The sequence below is a fragment of the Bos indicus genome, chromosome 4 (genome assembly GCF_029378745.1).
Source record: "Bos indicus isolate NIAB-ARS_2022 breed Sahiwal x Tharparkar chromosome 4, NIAB-ARS_B.indTharparkar_mat_pri_1.0, whole genome shotgun sequence".
Lineage (NCBI taxonomy): Eukaryota > Metazoa > Chordata > Mammalia > Artiodactyla > Bovidae > Bos > Bos indicus.
Window position 1 is genome coordinate 50,815,243 of NC_091763.1, and position 18,324 is coordinate 50,833,566.

An 18,324-nucleotide genomic window follows, 5' to 3' on the forward strand; every position below is an offset into this window, starting at 1 on the left:
ACCTTTTTGGAAAGAGATTGTATAGATAGGTACAGTTGAGGGGCCCGGTAACGCAATAAACGGTAGTAGCAGACATTCTGATGGGGAATTTGATGGTTTTGGAGAATGAGAATCAAACAAAGGCAGGCATATAAACCAAACGGGTAAAAACGTCCTGGCGGCAGTGTTGGGGGAAAAAAATTTTTTTTAAGAAAAAATGAAAAGGGTGCCTTATGCGATTTCTAGACGTGGGCTTGGGGGAACTGAAGAGAAGGACCTTACTTGCTCTAATAGAGAATTCGGATTCCGGAGGCCGGACATTTAATCTGTGTGTCTTTGCACCGCCACTTTCGTGGGGCCGTGTCAGGAGAATCAGCTCCTGGGCTCTTTCTTTTCCTTCACCTCGCCCTGTGGCTTTAATTCTCCTATTTGCGCTCAGGGCCTTAAGCCGGCCTGGGCATGTGCCCAGTTCTCGTACCTCGACGAGCGGGCGGATGGCTGCCGGCCCGGCGCTGGGCGCACGGCGGGGCGGGGACCGGGCGGCGCGCCGGCGCGCAGCGGGTTAAGGCGGCGGGGGCGGCGGCTAGGGGCGGAGGGAGCGCGGCGGCGGCGGCGGCGGCTGCGGCCCGGCTGCGAGCGCCCGCGTCCCCGGCCCGCCGCGGGTTAAGCGCCGCCCGCGCCGGGAGGGCTGAACCTGGAGCCGCCGCTCCGAGCTCGCCTTCGGATCCGCTAGACCAGGAAGATGGCGACGGACGGCGCGAGCTGCGAGCCCGACTTCTCCCGCGCCGCGGAGGACGCGGCCGGGGCCCCGGCGGAGGCGGCGGTAATCGAGGTCCCAGGGTGGGCATGAGATGCCGGGCTGGGCGCCCCCCGGGGCGCTCTGCACGCCCGGGCGCTTCCCGGTGCCCTCTCCTCGGAGTGCCCCCTCCAAGGGGTCGCCTCATCCCCGGAGGCCGGGACGAGGCGGTCGCCTGGTCTGGGGATCTCGTTTGTCTTCTGCGCGCCTCGCGGGTAGCAACCCCGGTCCGCCCGGTTCTCCGGGCTCCATGCGTGCGTCCTGTGCGGCCCCTGCACGCACCCCCTCTGCCGCGGTCGGGTTTGCCCAGGGGCGCGGGCAGGGGTGTGTTTCCTGGCGAACTTGACCCCCTATTGTTCGCCTCTGGCTGCTCGCGTGGTTGTGGACGCGTGTCTCGGGGGTGCCTGGCACCCCTCTACGGACCCGGAAAGCTGCGTGGGGGCGGTGGGTCGGCGCCGATCCGGTGTCGGGATGCCCATTGTGTGTGTGTGTATGTGTGTTGTGTGTGTGTGTGTGTTGTGTGTTTCCGTGCCTGAGGCCCCTTGGGAGCGGCCCCATGCCCAGCTGTGGGCGCTGCTGCCGCTGAGCGCGGGCGCTTGGGTCCTAGCTGCCTGCTGCCCCATCACTTGGTGATGATTGGGGTTGAGGCGGGCGAGATGTCCTCGTTCTTCCCAAGACCCCGGCGGGTTTGAGGCGCAGCACCTGGTATCAACACATTGTTCTTCGCTGGGATCTAGAAGCCAAATGAGCTTCCATCTATTGCTGGTCCCTCCTTTCACCCCCAGAATACCCAGTGCACAGAGGTTCAACGGTTAGTTTCCAGCCCCTACCTTGGGGGAAGGCCAGTCGCACAATACCTGCGTGAAAATGTTTTGGGGGTTTGGGAAACAGCTCGGGAGGAGCTGCAAGGATCTGCAAAGAAAGGCAGCTCTGGGAGCGCCTTCCAACCTTGGCGGGATCCCATGAGCCAAGCGTGGACGCCCTGGCGTTTTTCCCACCTGTGACCTGACCAGTGTCGGTGAAGGAGTAGCAGAGGGCATGGCTAGGTGTGAACATCCAGGGCTGCTTTAACTTCCTATCCCTCTGTTTGGAGATATGGCTTTCTGGAGAGGTGAAGGAGAGATGTGGAGGAAAGCTACTTGGCCATGTGAAGAGCTGAGCCTGGGAAGGAAAAGAGAAACAGGGAGAGAAGGAAACACTGAGGCGGAGGGCTGCTGTTTTCCACTTGTGAAACTGGCAAGTTTTGATTTGAAACTTTTAGGAAAATTGATGGCTCATTCTCTACGTAGAAAATGTCGTAAGATTTCATATGAAACCTACCTACCTGTGATGCAGGAAATCAGTTCCCCTGTGTAAGGTACTAACTATAAAGAAGCTAGCTATTAAGACAAACCTCTGAGAAGTTGAAATGATTGGGTACCTTCATCCCCAAGAGATGGTAAGGGGAGGGGAGTGAGGGAAAAGAAAGAGGTGTGTTTTCTTGTTTCCCAGAAAGGTTGAATTTGTTTGCTTAATTGACTTAAAATGGGTTTCTTTCTATACACTCAGTATTTTAATCATCAAATAATTAAACAAAAACAGCTGAGTTATGGTCCGTAGCTTCCTACTACCAAATAGTAGCTACCAAATCATCTTATTTGGTAAAATTACAAACAGAGCTTTAGACACAAGCAGATTTTTGTGTTAGGAAGGTCAATGTTCCCTTTCTGCTGTTTAAATTTTCAGGAGTCTGGTATTTTAACTGCTTAGAGGTAGAGGTTTGATCATTTCATCCTGGTGGATTAGAATAGCCATGAAAAACCTGTGAAAGTGAAACTCCTTTTTTATTTCCGTAGACTCCTATAGGGTTCTGAGGAGATGCAATAAGAATTCTTAATCTAATATTTTAAAAATGTTTGGTATTTAGTGAAATTTTAATGATGGCTTCATAGGTGGTAAACTGGACATTTATCTTTGAAGTAACGTACAATCTGCGTATAGCTGCCTCTTGATCTATAGACTGACTTTTTAATTAAAGAAAAGCTAGATTAAAGAATATTTGTCATTATAATTGCCTCTAGTCTAATGATTAAAACTTAAAGGCATGATTATGCATTTTAGGTTTATGGCAACTGAGGACTTAATTATTTTAGTGGATAATTTCTTTTTTGAGTTTTTGAAATTTATTTCAAGTCAGTTTATATATTATGCATTTTACATGTATATTTGGCAGTAATGAGCCAACAGAGACCCAAAGCGGTAGGCTATTTTTGAAAGTGAATGTTTTCATTAAGTTTTGACTATTTAGATTGTTGCTTAGAGACAAGTTTAATTTATAGTTTTCAGCTTAATATGATTTTCAGTGGAGTGTTTTAAATTTAGTTGTGGTCCTTGTTCTTAGCTGTTTAAATCCTGAAAGCATCCGAAGTATAAGGCTAAGGTAACAACTACATTTTTCAGTAGGATCATATTAATAGTGTTTGCTATGAACCATGCTGGAGACCTGGATTATTTTCAGTGTCTTAGCCAAATGTGATGTCTCTTCGACTATATTGCTATTCTACTTTGAAACTAACTCCTAATGGATAAAGCAGCATGGAAGACAGAAATCTTCCTGCCTTTAATTGTCACCGAAGAATTTAAGAGTAAAAGGAAAACACAAATCTTTTTAGAGCTATGTTTGGGAACTGGACCAACATTCTTGTTCTTCTAGGCTTTTCTGGAGCAGTTAATATACAAAATTTTGTTGTCATGGTGATAGTGACAAAAAAAAAAAACTTGAACAATGATTTTGTTAAGAATGCACAATAGTGATGTTAAACAAATTAACAGCTAGCACCTTGAAAATTGTGTTCCCAGGTGACAGTATTGAATATAAACCCAATAGAAAGAACTTTTAAAAGCCAATTTTGCTAAGCTTTCTTTAAAAATTATAGTTATGTGGCAGCTATAGAGTTTTGAGAATCTCAAGGTAATTAAGGTAATGAATTTTCTGGATTTAACACACATTACCAAACACATACAGAGGTGGAGATATTGTAACATCTTTGCTGTTCTAAAGTGAAACATTGCAGTGGTAGAAACTCACAGGCACCAGGGAATCAAATCAAAGACCATGGGGTCATGAGAGGCACAAAAAAAAAACTGCAGCAAGAACCTGGGGAAAGAGTCACAGGGAGGATTCCTGGTGGAAAGCTCTGGAAGCATTCCACAGAAGGATGGAGGACTTGGACAGGAAGACTGCAGGTAGCAGTGTGAAATTATGACTGGTTTCCAGGATTCCTTGAGAGGAGACTTGGGACAAAGATGAGCATAGAGGTTTCAGTCTCAACTATGTGCTTTAGAAAAACCACTTAGAAGTTGGGAAAAATGTACGAAAATATTCCCCAAGTAAGAATATACATGATTTTATCAGGGTGCTGCTTTGTTTCTTCTTGAAAAGGTTGTATATTTCTATTTGCATCTGTTTTTTGGACTTCATTAGTGTTGTTTTCCTCATTGTTCTATTTCTCACAGGAGTAACGTAGTTGAGAGAAAAATATTTGTCCTCTTCTATGATTGAATCCATGCCTAGATTCCCACTTGGTCTTATCCTCTTGTGCTTCACATAACTTTATGAAGTGAGAAATGTTTCACAGGCTTAGTACTTAGCCGTGTACAGATATCTGCTGTTGATCATATGGACAGCAAGGCTCTCACTGGGATAGAGCAGCCTCCTTCCTCAAGAAAGAGCAGTGTGGATTTTGTTTGTGAAAGCAGAGGTTTCTTAGTACAGTTTCAGGCACATGGTAGATTGTTGTTGTTCAGTCACTCAGTTTTGTCTCTTTGCAACCCTATGGATTGAAGCACATCAGCCTTCTCTGTCCTTCACGGTCTCCCGGAGTTTGCTTATACGCATGTCCATTGAGTCGGTGATGCCATCCAACCATCTCATCCTCTGTCATCCCCTTCTCATCCTGCCTTCAATCTTTCCCAGCATCAGTGTCTTTTCCAATGAGTTGGCTCTTAGCATCAGGTGGCCAAAGTATTAGAATTTCAGCATCAGTCCTTCCAATGAATGAATATTCAGGGTTGAGAATCTCAAGGTAATTTAGGTAACAGATTTTCTGGATTTAACTTCAGGATTAACTGGTTTGATCTCCCTGCTGCCCAGGGGATCCTCAAGAGTCTTCTCCAGTACCACAGTTTGAAAGCATCAATTCTTCAGCACTCAGCATTCTTTATGGTCCAACTCTCATATCCGTACATGACTACGTGGCACATGATAGATATTCCACCAATATTTATTGAATAAAGAAAGTGAACATTCATCAAGAGCCTGGGCCATAATCCTTAATGTTGATGGGCTAACTAGAAATTTTACTTCATGTGTTACAAGATTGTAATGAAGCTGTTGGCCTGTGATTTGTAGTAATTATAGATGTTATCGAGCTCTTCTTGTTTCTTCTTCTTCTGGTTCTTGTGGTTGTTGGTTTTCATTTTATATTGTTCCCTTCTAAGCTGCTTTTCTCAATGATATTTCAGCTGCTTTACATTTTTTTTAATTAAATTTCCAACATGGTTAGTTTTCCCTTTAGATTTTCCCTCATCAGAACAATGATTGAGGCTAGGGATGTGGTGGTGGAGGGATGAAACTGCACCCCTCCCATCCTGAATTCTTCTAATAATAGAGTCAAGGCCAAATCACCCACTAGGGTGTGTGGAGAGGGAGGATGGTTGAGAAGGGGTCAAGAGAGGTGCTGGAAAGCTTGGAAACAGGAAGAGGGAGTAGAAGGAAAGATTGGGCAGGAAGGACATTTGGAATTGTCTGCAGATGTCCACAAGTGTGGGACTAGAATTCAAATTTGAACGTGCCCAGGAAGGATGGTGCCAGTTTCTCTCCCTCCTTCCCCTGCATACTTTACCACCTAAGCACATCTGAGCATTGCTTTAGAAGGTGGCTTTTCTTTGAATACACTTGGTTGTATTCTCTGTTGGAGCTCCTTTGCAGGACTTATATTATATGGAAAAGGAAACTTGTCTTTGACGATTAGGTAAAGAAATGGAGAACAGGTACAAGAGAGACGATGATGATGACATTGATAGCAGAGGATTTTTAAAATTTTACTTTGTTAAAATAACTTGCTCAAGAATAACAGCATCATATTATTAATGCTGTGCACAGTGTGGTCCCATCCATGTATAAATCTTGATTTTAGGAAAAAAAATGGGGCTTCCTTGGTGACACTAGTGGTAAAGAACCCACCTGCCAATGCAGGAGGAAAAAAATTGTTCTCTTGAAATAAATTGTTAATAAATAACCAAATACGTTGAACGTGAATGTAAAATGTTGTTACAGTAAGTGCAGTGGAGCGAAGTTAACATTGCTACGTGGAATGGATACTTGTTTGCAAATGATTTGATCCTGACATTTTTATATTTCATTGAAAGGGCAACACGGTGATGCCAAAGGCCTGAGTTCTTCTACAGAAGGGCTTTGTAACTGTAAGACGGTTCATTTAGTTGTCCATGTCTTAGCTCTTCACTTGAAAATCAGTGTGCTGATATTTGCCACCTACAGATAATCAAAGTGATAGTCTTCCATGCATTCTAAGCTTCTTAAAGGACAGTTCCTGGATCTGGGTGCCAGCTCACATGTGAAAATGACCCATGTCCCATGTGAGGTATTGTTAATATTGGAAAAAAATGAGCTACGATGAAAGTAGGTGTTTGTTTTATCTGAGATGTGGTCCTTCTTTTCCAGAGTTAAAGTGGAGGTTAGAGGAATTGTGAAAGAGGGAGAAGGGAAGGGAGGTAACTGGCCTTAATTATGAAATGCTGCCACCCCTGGCTGAGCCATATTTGTGCTTTTCATTCCCCTTTTCTCCTACTTAAAATTAATTACATCCTTTACCAGGTTTCCTTCCTGACAGTCAGTCTGTTTACTTGTTGGTTTTACTTCCTTCTAATACATGGAGTTGCTCGTCTTGCATGGCAGACCCCCGGCGGCATGGTTGACTTGAGGTGCATGGCCATGGAGAGCTGAGCCCAAGTTCTCAGCATGTGGCTTTAAAGGCGCATGCCAAGTTGCCCTACTTTAGGTTACTGTAAATGATTTTTGAAAAATGAATGAAAATGACCTATCAGTTACTTAGTTGCCCCTAGAGTGGGCCATCACGCTGTGTCTTAGTAAGATTGGTGTATCTGTTAACTTGCCATTTTACATGCTTTGTGTTTTTATACTGAGCAAAAGAGGCATTTTCATACCAAAAGTGAGAGGCATGTATGTTAGGTAAAATCATTCAAAGATGGAATTGCTCTTGCTGTCCTGACGCATCTAGTAGAGGTGAGAAGATGGAGAGTTAATATGGATAAGTAAGTATAAACCAGTGAAGACACACAGGAAGCAGGGCATAATTACTTGTCTGTAAACTAACAGAACAGACTCTTAAGACTGACTTGAGAGTGAGAGACTTCTGAGTCTGAAAAGACCTAAGGAAGGAAGATTCGAGCTGTGTCCTGAAGAAAATGGGATTCAGATAAATTAGAGGAGAAAGGAGAACTAGAAAGAACAAGATCAGAAGTGTGCAACTCTGGTCAGGAATACTCTTACCAGAAAGAAACTAGAAGGAATAATCTCAAAGCAAGACATAACTGCAGAGATACAGTTTTAGACCCTGAACACATGTACTTTTCATCATAAAAATCTTTATAATTGGCTACACATTTTAAAAAGAGTTTAAATATTCTTTGTACCTGGATTTAATTTTTCCATGTTAATGATAGTTTTCACATTTTGATTTTTCTCCTTGAAGTCTCAATATGAGTTTCATTGCTTTCCTCTTCTTTACAACCTTTTACATTCATTCCCAAAGCATAAATCTTGCTTACACAAAAAGTTCTAGATGCATTATTAATTATTAGTGAAAGTGAAGGTCACTCAATCGTGCCTGACTCTTTGCAAACCCATGAACTATAGAGTCCATGGAATTCTCCAGGCCAGAATACTGGAGTGGGTAGTCTTTCCCTCCTCCAGGGGATCTTCCCAACTCAGGGATCGAACCCCGGTCTCCAGCATTGCAGTCAGATTCTTTACCAGCTGAGCCACAAGGGAAGCTCACTATTAAACTGGGAGGAAAACATATTTCTGTACCTTCTAAGCAAAGAGGTAAAAATCAATTTTTCTTCAAATATTTCTCAAAGGCTTCAGGGAATGACCTAAATTTCCACAGCCCAATAATCCAGTTACTCTGATGGTATGTGAAATGAGGACATTTGGGGGCTGGAAGAGATTTCAGAGATCATTTAGTACAGCTTTCTCATTTTACTGCTGAGAAACCTGAGATCCAAAGAGATGAGGTAAGGTTCTTTCAATCCATCTGCTTTCTCAGACACCCCCCTTCCTCCCTTGTAAATTCATTGATCAAATGTAGGCACAACCCACTAGATTTGAAATGGAGATGCTCTTGGTATCTGAGAAGAGCTAGAGTGCATGTCTGCCTTTGTGTCTGGTCACTAGATTATCACCATAGCTGATGCATATGGGCAAAGATCTGAGGGGTACTTCTGCCACTGCGGCTCATAATCATAACTTCTAAAGGCTCTTTTTGTACCTATCAATGTGCTGACCCCATTAATTCCTAAAGGGTCTTCTGGCCCTTTTGTGGCTCAGTGGGTTGAGAATCTGCCTGCAATGCAAGAGACACAGGGGATGCGGATTCCATCCCCATCCCTGGGTTGGGAAGATCCCCTGGAGAAGGGAATGGCAACCCACTCCAGTATTTTTGCCTGGAGACTCCCCATGGACAGAGGAGCCTGGCGAGTTATAGTCCAGTGGGTCGTAAAGAGTAGGACACGACTGAATGACCAAGTTTGAATTTCCTGTGTAAACAGAGTATTTAAGATTTGTTCTTTCAGGAAGAGTGTGGGAAGAGTGGTAGTGGAGGAAACTGGGTATTGGCCAGTGTTCAGTTCTGGCAATTTAAGATGACAGCTCAGCCAGCTTCTATTTTCATGTTTCTCCTTTTTCCTTTTTCTTTGGAAGCTTGTAGGAGAATATTCAGGAGAATGCTGTCCTACACCTGCCCCAGATAAATTAAAGTGTTGCAGACTTTTGTGTTGAACAGTAAGAGTTTGAGGTTGTGTCTGCTTTTCCACGTATATATGTCCCAAAGAAATCTTTCTATCTGATGACCAGACTCAGGATTAGTTTAGGCTGCCTGTGCTGCATTTTCTAAACTAGATGTTAAGAAGTGCTTTTCCTAGAGTCCTTTTTCTGGCAAACATCAAACATGGTAGGCAGGAGAGTGGCCTGTGGAGTTGAAATCTACCAGATTTTTTTCTTCCTTTTCTGTCTGAGTGCCTTGCCGTCATTAAAAAAAAAAAAAATGAGATTTGAATTTTTCCCTGTTAATTAGGAAAAGCTATCGCAGACTTCCCTGGTGGCTCAGACGGTAAAACGTCTGTCTACAATGCGGGAGACCCAGGTTCAGTCCCTGGGTTGGGAAGATCCCCTGGAGAAGGAAATGGCAATCCACTCCAGTACTATTGCCTGGACAGAGGAGCCTGGTAGGCTACAGCCCACAGGGTTGAAAAGAGTCGGACACAACTGAGCGACTTCACTTCACTATTGCAGTGGTAATAAAGTTTAGTCTCTGAACATGTCTGCTCTGGTTTTTGGGCGACAAGGGCATGGGTGTCATATTTGCTTAGGGACCTTTATGTAGATCCTGATTATTTTTTATGTGAGTGTGGCATTTAGATCTATCCTGTCTTGTATCTTCTTTTGAAAATTAGGTTTTCAAGTTAGTCTTTTCAAATATTACATGATTTATCACAAAAAAAAATAGTAAAGAGGATGAGAGGAAACTTTTGTAGGTGATAGATTTGTTTATGGCATAGATTCTGGTGAAGGTTTCATGGGTGTTTACTTACCTTCAAACTCATCAAATTGTATATATTAAATATGTACAGCATTTTTTGTGTCAGTCATATCTCAAAGCAGTTTAAAGTACAATTTAAAATGATCATTTTACTCTTAAACCAAGAGACTTTAATAACTGCTTTTTCTGTATCTAAGTACTTTTGTACTATAAATGTGTCAGAGCAGATAAATGACACTTTGTATGAGATAGTAATAGAGTTTTTAATGAGTTTTTTTGGTTCTGGGCTTTATTTTTCTAAAAATACCAAAATTCTTTGAATCTGTTTGTGAAATACCTAAGACCTATAACATAATTTCATATACTTTCTTTTCCTCTTATTTTGCCAGTTTAGGAGGTGAAAACATCAAGTATTGGAGAATGACCATTTGGAAATATGCTTATAGTATCTTTATTGTTGAAGGTCACAAATTAGAAGTGCCTTCAGTTTGGAAGCAAGGGTGAGAGGTAGAGGACAGAGAAGCAGGCAGATAGATGCACTAGGCTTAAAACAATGCATCACTTAATACATTAAGACAGACTTTTTTTTAATATTCTCTGTAACAATTTATTGTTTAGCAAGAATCCTTGTAACATTGTTTCTTTAATGACTTTTCCTTTTTATCGATGGTAATACATTAAAAAGAATAGACATGTTGGTTGCAGGTCACATGTTGCAGTGTTGATGATGATGGAACCAGGGCAAGCTCTTCTGACTCTAATGTGAATCAAATCGTGGCAAAGTCTTTCATAATTTATTAGTTTTTAAAGTGGAGTGCTTTGCTTATGAAGCTTCGGGGAAACAAGGACAATAAAATATACAATTAATTAAAATCTGTAGAACCACTGGCAGCATTAATAAAACATTACCATCTAAAGCACATAAGAATTGCAGCTTGCTTTCCCATCTCAGTGGGAAAAACCAGGATAAACGAGTCTGTCTCTCATCATAGTCAATAAACTGAGTTTATTGGACTTGGGCTGGTAGATTTTCAAAGAAATAGGCTCATAGCCAATATCCCACTCCTCCCTTTTAAAACATCTGGGAGCTCTCAACTTTAATAATAATAACAATCACCTGCCTTTACTTCATTGATGCATTCTTTTTTTAAATTGAAGTTTAGTTAATTTCTACTGTACAGCAAAGTGATTCTATTATACATATATATACACACATACACACAAACGTGTGTGTTAGCCACTCAGTCGTGTTCAACTCCTTGCAACCCCATGGACTGTAGCTTGCCAGGCTCCTCTGTCCATGGGGATTCTCCAGGTTGCCATTCCCTCCTCCAGGGGATCTTCCTGCCTGACCCAGGGATTGAACCCAGGTCTTCTGCATTGCAGGCAAATTCTTTACCATCCGAGTCACCAGGGAAGCCTATATGTAGGCATCTTGTATACATATGTATATAGTATTGAATATAGTTCTCTCTGCTATACAGTAGGACCTTGTTGTTTATCTGTTCCATATGTAATAGTTTACATCTGCTAATCCCACACTCCCACTCCACCTTTCCCCGAGCCCATTCTCTCTTGGCAGCCTCAAAGTCTGTTTTGTAAGCCTGTGAATCTGTTGCTGTTTTGTAGGTAGGTTCATTCGTGTCATATTTCAGATTCCACGTATAAGTCATCTCATATGGTGTTTGTCTTTCTCTTAGTATGACTGACTTCACTTAGTATAATAATCTGGTTGCATCCATGTTGCTGCAGATGGTATTATTTCATTCTGTTCTATGGCTGAGTAGTATTCCATTGTATACATATGCGCCACGTCTTCTTTATCTGTTCACCTGTCGATGGACATTTAGGTTGCTTCTGTGTCTTAGCTACTGTGAATAGTGCTGCTGTGAGTGTGGGCGTGCATGTCATTGATACGCTGCTGTTTAATCTTCACCAGAACTTTGTGGGATAGATGTTGGGATTTCTGTTACACCGATGAGAAAACAGACTCAGATAAGTTACAGAATGCTTCTCCAAATGTAGTCCATGGACCAAAACCACCAACAGTAGCAGGAGCACATAGAAAGGCAAATTCACAGCCCCATCTCAGACTTTCTGAATCACACGTCAAGGATGAAGCCCAGCGGCCTGTGTTAACAAAGTCTCCAGGTGATTCTTTTGCTTGAATTTTGAGAATAACTGGGTTATAAAGCTTAAGTGACGCCACTAAGTAATGGGAGCAGAATTTGAGCTCTCATATATTGGATTTTATTTTTCACAATGAACATCTCTAAGTTAATCTTCCAAGCAGAGGTCACCCAGAACTACCCATCCTGTAGGCTTGCTACAGGTTTTCCTTTCTCTTTTTCCCACCTTAGCCCCTACCTTTCCAAATAACTGCTTTGTTGAATGTATGTGCAAAAAGAAACAATTTTAAGGGTACGATCCTTTAAAAATCTTATTCAGAGAACCAGTTAGCTCTGGTCTCTGTTCCCCTTCATACCATTATGTCCTCCCAGAAGGTTCTTTTGCAACTGAGAAGTGACCAATTCACCTGGTCATACCTGTTTGGAAGTCCCTGGAGTCATTTATAGGCTTTGCTGTGTTTACTTGTTTGTCATCACAATGATAGTATGGTGTCAGATACACAGTTGCTAAACTAGTTCTCATTGGCTTATTGATAGAATAGCACTGTTTTCGTCTCTAGAATGTTGGCACCATGCTGGCAAAGGATGCAGACAAGTCATAGTTCTTGGTTGCAGTTTTGCCATTTCCTGGCTTTCTGATCTGGGTACATTATCTGACTCCTGAGTTGCGGTTTTCTAATTTGAAAAATAGAGGGGATGATAGAGATCTAACAGGTTAAATCTGTTTCTTCAGGAGTTCTTTGGATGGTGACTGGGTTTGTCAAATGAGTCGTGACGGGAAGGAGGAGTGGGCTGCATGTTTGGAGGGCGCTGGGGCTGTGGACTCACCCAGGCCCAGAGGGCAGCATGCTAACCCGCCCTCTCTCAGCTTCGTCTGTGAGATGGCTGTCAGGAGACCTGCTTGTAAACGCTGTTGTGAGGAAAGAGGGCAGAGTTGGCAACAAAAGAATGGAAAGCCGTGGTGTGTCAGTGGGATGCAGTCATCAAGGAGGAACGGTAGAGAAGGGCACAGGGCTGCATGGGCAGTGGGTAAGGATTGTGACCCCCAGGGCCATGGTGCCATCACCTCCTGGGATAACTGATCTCAGCCTCGGCTCCCTATCAGGCTGACCTTACGGAATGCAGGAAGTCAAAAGCATATAGCGGGGCCTTCAGAAACACCTAACCAGCAGCCCAGATGACTCCATGAGGTGGCAGGCCTGGCCTCTTAAAGTCATATTGCCTGCATGCAGGAGTGTGTGTGTGTGTGTGTGTGTGTGTGTGTGAGAAAGAGAGAGAGAGAGAGAGAGAGAACATGTGTGGTTGTGGGGGTAGCAAAGAGCATGTTCCTTCTAAAGGGGCAGCTGCTACTTGACTCTCTGACTTTTTCCCCTGTGGGAATGTGAATCTGGGGTTACCCGGTCATCTGAGTTTGGAGAAGCCAGTGATCTGGATTTTTTGGTGACATCTTGAGATTTTCTTAGTGCTGACTGGAGAAAACAAAAGGCTTTGTGGCCCAAGTAACACACATCTGTGGGCCAGATTTGGCTGTAGGCTGCTAGCTGGTGGCCTCTGCAGCAGAGTGTTCTATAAACATGACCTGTTATTATTGGATGTTCTGGAATTTATAATAACCTCCCAGGAGCCTTTATGTTGGGGCCCTTCTAGGAATATAGTCATGCTTTCTTTGCTACCCTCGTAACTTCTCCCCAACACAGACTGGGCCTGTTTTGATATAGACTCCAGAGACTTTAAATTTCTGTGGTATAATTTGAAGAGATCCTGAAGCCAGGTGGGCAGTCAGGCTGGGAAAATAGATCTCATTAGTGGAGAGACGTGGAATATTGTCTGTGTGGTTTTTACCTCTCCTCATAAAAAGTGAAAGTGTTAGTCACTCAATCATAGCCCACCAGGCTCCTCTGTCCATGGAATTCTCCAGGCAAGAATATTGGAGTGGGTAGCCATTCCTTTTTCCAGGGGATCTTCCTGACTCAGGGCTTAAATCCAGCTTTTCCTACATTGCAGGCAAATTCTTTACTGTCTGAGCTGCCAGGGAAACCCCTTCTTGTAGAAGGTCAGAACCTACGTTGTCTGCTGCTGAATGTGTCCCCAGTGTCCCCTGGGTTTGTTGAGCCATTGGGATAAATGTGATCCATTGCATACCTTTCTGAATCTTTTTCATTTTTTAAAATTTGTGTTACAGAAAAAAGAGTTTGATGTGGATACCCTCAGTAAATCAGAGCTTCGGATGCTCCTCAGTGTGATGGAAGGGGAGCTGGAGGCCAGAGACCTCGTCATCGAGGCCCTGCGGGTAAGAACCTTCTAGGGCTGAGTCCCATTTCTATGTCACTTTCTTTTCTCAGATGGCCCATGGCAAAGCTGCTGCTTCTTAATTTTTGAGTCATGTAGCTTTAAAATGTTACATCAGGTTAAAATGTGCCCCTGCTTCCGAATACCAACCCATAACCTTGATAACCCCTAACAAACCCTCAGGTCGGATGGACGTTGAAAGAGAGAATGATTCTAAACTCTGATTTGAGGAACTTGAGAATTAAAACTCTGTAGCTTCTGAAATTGTTTTATATTTCCCATATTTCTTTGATTAAAGACATAAGTTCTCGGGAAATTTGTAGCTTGGTATCCTACATGTATGTGAGGCCAGTGAGGAAAAATTAAGTGAATCATTTATAAAAGAAATTGCTGGTAGTAGAGGGTTTTTTCTTCCTATATAAGCTGTAAATGATTTCTTATTTTCAGAAACTCTTGAGTTAAAAACTAAATCTTTATATATACATATGTATCTTTAAATTGTTTTATTACTTTTTTTCATCTGATCTTATAGTAATTTTTAATTTTTCATAATTTGCAAAGAATTATCTTCCAGTATGTTAGAATACCTCAACAAAGTTTTGTTTTCTTTAAAAAAATGTTTTTAAACTTTCTTGATGTAGAATTTTCTAATTGGTTACCCCCAAGATTAGGTTTATAAGCCAAACTTGAGGGGTTTTTTTTTTTTTCTGTTTTATATTTAATACTTTGTATGTAAGCAGGTGTTTCCTGATTCTTGGTCATTTAATCAAGAGGGATATATTTATTATACAGGAAGTATGGATGTATTTTTTTCACCAGGAGATAGTTCCTTAAACTTTGTCTTAGGGAGTTTAACATGTGAAACTTTGTGGAATGTATCAGCAGTGTTCCCCATGTGGGTGCTAATATAGTGGGGAAAGAGGTAAGAGAGGTGAATGGTTAGACGTGATGGAGATGGGGCATGTGCTGAGAATCCAGTTGTGTGGGGAAAGGGGCAGTAGTTCCTGAAGTAATGACTTAAGTCATTTTCACAGCCTGGAAATTGCTTTTCTGGGGATAATAATGATTCTTCAATCTGATGACAAAAAATGATGGTCTCAGAAAAAAATGGATTGTGGTTATAGCAACTTCATGCCAGTGATGAGTTGAGGGTGTTGAATTTTGAATGATAAGATTTGCTAAGCAAACCTGTGCACAGTTCGGTAGTGAGAGGTTTCCATCCTGTTCCACATTTGGAACATTTGCATTGTTTTGTTGTTCAGTTGCTAAGTCACATCCAACTCTTTGTAACCCTGTGGACTGCAGCATGTCAGGCTTACCTGTCCTTCACCATCTCCCAGGGTTTGCTCAAACTCATGTTCATTGAGTCAGTGATGCAATGCAGCCATCTCATCCTATGTCGTCCCCTTCTCCTTCTGCCTTCAATCTTTCCCAGCATCAGGGTCTTTTCCAGTGAGTCAGCTCTTTGCATCAGGTGGCCAAAGGATTAGAGCTTCAGCATCAGCCCTTCCAGTGACTATTCAGGGTTGATTTAATTTAGGATTGACTGGGTTGATCTCCTTGCAGCCCAAGGGACTCTCAGGAGTCTTGCATTGTTTGCCAGTGTGTATTTTCTTGAATGAACTTTGTGGGAGAAATGCTAAGGCAGTTCATCACTCAAGGATATGACTTTCAGCCCAAGGAGAGAATAAGGAACAGTCACCTGTAAGACCAGTTGTGCAGCTTCTTGAGACTAAAGGGATATGAACGCTTCAGTTCTCCCTTAGATACTTCTCTGTCCCTCTCTCATGCTCAGTCTCTCAATCGTGTCTGACTCTTCTACGACCCCATGGATGGTAGCCCACTAGGCTCCTCTGTCCATGGGATTTCCTAGGCAAGAATACTGGAGTGGGTTGCTATTTCCTCCTCCATGGGATATTCTTGACCCAGGGATTTGAATGTGTGTTCCCTGCATTGCAAGCAGGTTCTTTACTACTGAGCCAACGGGGAAGCCCCCTGTCCCTCTCTGTTTACCTGTAAAAGTCATCGGCACCGAGGCATTTCCCTCTGCTTCCACCCATGTTGGAGTGTTTAGTGGCATTTGTGTTTTTATGTGTCACCTTAGCAACCACATGTATTTATCTTTTTAACTTAATTGCAATACTTTCAAACTTATGCAGAGGTAAAGGCTTGTTAATGATCAGGGTTTGCCAAACTGTAAGTTTTTCATAGAATCAAAGAGTGCTGGAGCTGCAAGGAGCCTTAGATGGTATTCTAGGTCAGGGTTTGCATATCTATCAGACCCAGTTTCTCGTTTTTCATGAAATACTTTGTGTTCCCCTTTTACTACGTTGCAATGAAATGTATGCTAAATTGTGTATATAAGTAGGCTATGTTAAAAATAGCCAATACATTGCCCTAATTGTGATATAAAGTGACAGGAAAGTAATTTATAATAAAATATTATTCATTTCCATATATAACTGCTGCATGACTATATTGGAAGACAAGATAAATTAGGTAGGTATTCCCACCTATTCTCATGACATTGCCATGAATGCAGTCATTGCAGAAGAATCCTGATCCAGGCTTGCCATGTCATTGACTGGGACACAGGGAACAGATTTGCCATGGGTAAAGTGATTTCTCTGAAATAGTGAATGACTCTTGGTAAAGTTCCAAACGAAAGCACACATTTACATGGGAGATGACCATGAATAATTTAGTGTTCATTGATGTAAGTGAAAGTGGAGAGTGAAAAAGTTGGCTTAAAGCTCAACATTCAGAAAACGAAGATCATGGCATCTGATCCCACCACTTCATGGGAAATAGATGGGGAAACAGTGGAAACAGTGTCAGACTTTATTTTTCTGGGCTCCAAAATCACTACAGATGGTGACTACAGCCATGAAATTAAAAGACGCTTACTCTTTGGAAGGAAAGTTATGACCAACCTAGATAGCATATTCAAAAGCAGATACATTACTTTGCCAACAAAGGTTCATCTAGTCAAGGCTGTGGTTTTTCCTGTGGTCATGTATGGATGTGAGAGTTGGACTGTGAAGAAGGCTGAGCGCTGAAGAATTGATACTTTTGAACTGTGGTGTTGGAGAAGACTCTTGAGAGTCCCTTGGACTGCAAGGAGATCCAACTAGTCCATTCTGAAGGAGATCAGCCCTGGGATTTCTTTGGAAGGACTGATGCTAAAGCTGAAACTCCAGTATTTTGGCCACCTCATGCGAAGAGTTGATTCATTGGAAAAGACCCTGATGCTGGGAGGGATTGGGGGCAGGAGGAGAAGGGGACGACAGAGGATGAGATGGCTGGATGGCATCACTGTCTCGATGGACGTGAGTCTCAGTGAACTTTGGGAGTTGGTGATGGACAGGGAGGCCTGGTGTGCTGCGATTCATGGGGTCGCGAAGAGTCGGACACGACTGAGTGACTGATCTGATCTGATCTGAAAGCTGAATTAAAACAGCTTGTTTATGTGTGGAAAGAAGATCCTCTGTGGGCTCAGAGAGTCATCCTGAAGGTCCTAGTGAAAGGAGTGAGCGGAGGGAAAATTGTGGGGGACTTGGGACAGCTCCTGGATGTGTGGCAGGCCCCAGCCCTGCTTCCTAAGTGCCACTCACTGCGACACTGTTTTCACCCGTTTCAAGAATGCCTCCTCGGGTACTAGCCTGTAGAGCACCACCAGTCTCTCTTATACATAGACTCAGACAAAAAGGAAGTCCAAAGAAATTGTGACTTACTTCAGGTTGAAAACGTGGCATGCTTAAACTTGGTGTGTTTGGAAATTCTTGAGGTTTTTTTGGTCACTTTTTAAAATTGGGAATCGTGATTGATTTGTGTAGATGATTGAATTTCTAGGAGTAGGTAATAATGTTGTTTTCACATACCTGTTGTAGACTCACTCTGGTGATTTACTGATTGGCTGTTCCCTTGGGGGCATTTGTTAGAGCTGGTGAAACTAGTGAAATATTTACTTGGGTCCAGATGTGTCCTTTAGTTGCCTTTTCTTTTAGTAGCGGAGTATAAGTTAGTGACTGGCTAATGCCCCAGAAAGAAACTGGGAAGGAGAGAGAAAGTGAAACTTTCATTTTGTAAGAAATTTATTCCTAAATAAAAAGTCAGAATCTACTCAGTAAGTATTCAGTTGGGAGAAATACATTTTGTTTAAAGATAAAGTCAAAAGTAATTTCTCTGAGAATAGTGAAGATTTTTGAATTAATATATAAATTGTGATTTTTTTTTAAGGTAGATGTTGCCTAATTTGTACTCTAAACTTTAAGATTTAGAAATGATTCTG

At 42.5% G+C, this 18,324-nt stretch overlaps 1 protein-coding gene across 3 annotated transcripts in view; it reads left to right on the forward strand.

The window, feature by feature from the left end:
• The first annotated feature begins 602 nt into the window (after nucleotides 1-602).
• CTTNBP2 (cortactin binding protein 2) overlaps nucleotides 603-18,324 on the forward strand; it is a 168,998-nt gene continuing 151,276 nt past the window's right edge. Inside the window, exons 1-2 of one of the 3 annotated variants that reach the window (XM_070787786.1) lie at nucleotides 603-802; nucleotides 13,927-14,034. In XM_070787786.1, coding sequence (XP_070643887.1) covers nucleotides 722-802; nucleotides 13,927-14,034 — 189 coding nt within the window. In that variant the 5' untranslated portion in view covers nucleotides 603-721. The remainder of the gene's footprint in view (nucleotides 803-13,926; nucleotides 14,035-18,324) is intronic. The other 2 variants (XR_011566233.1, XM_019959427.2) reach the window with 2 other exon arrangements.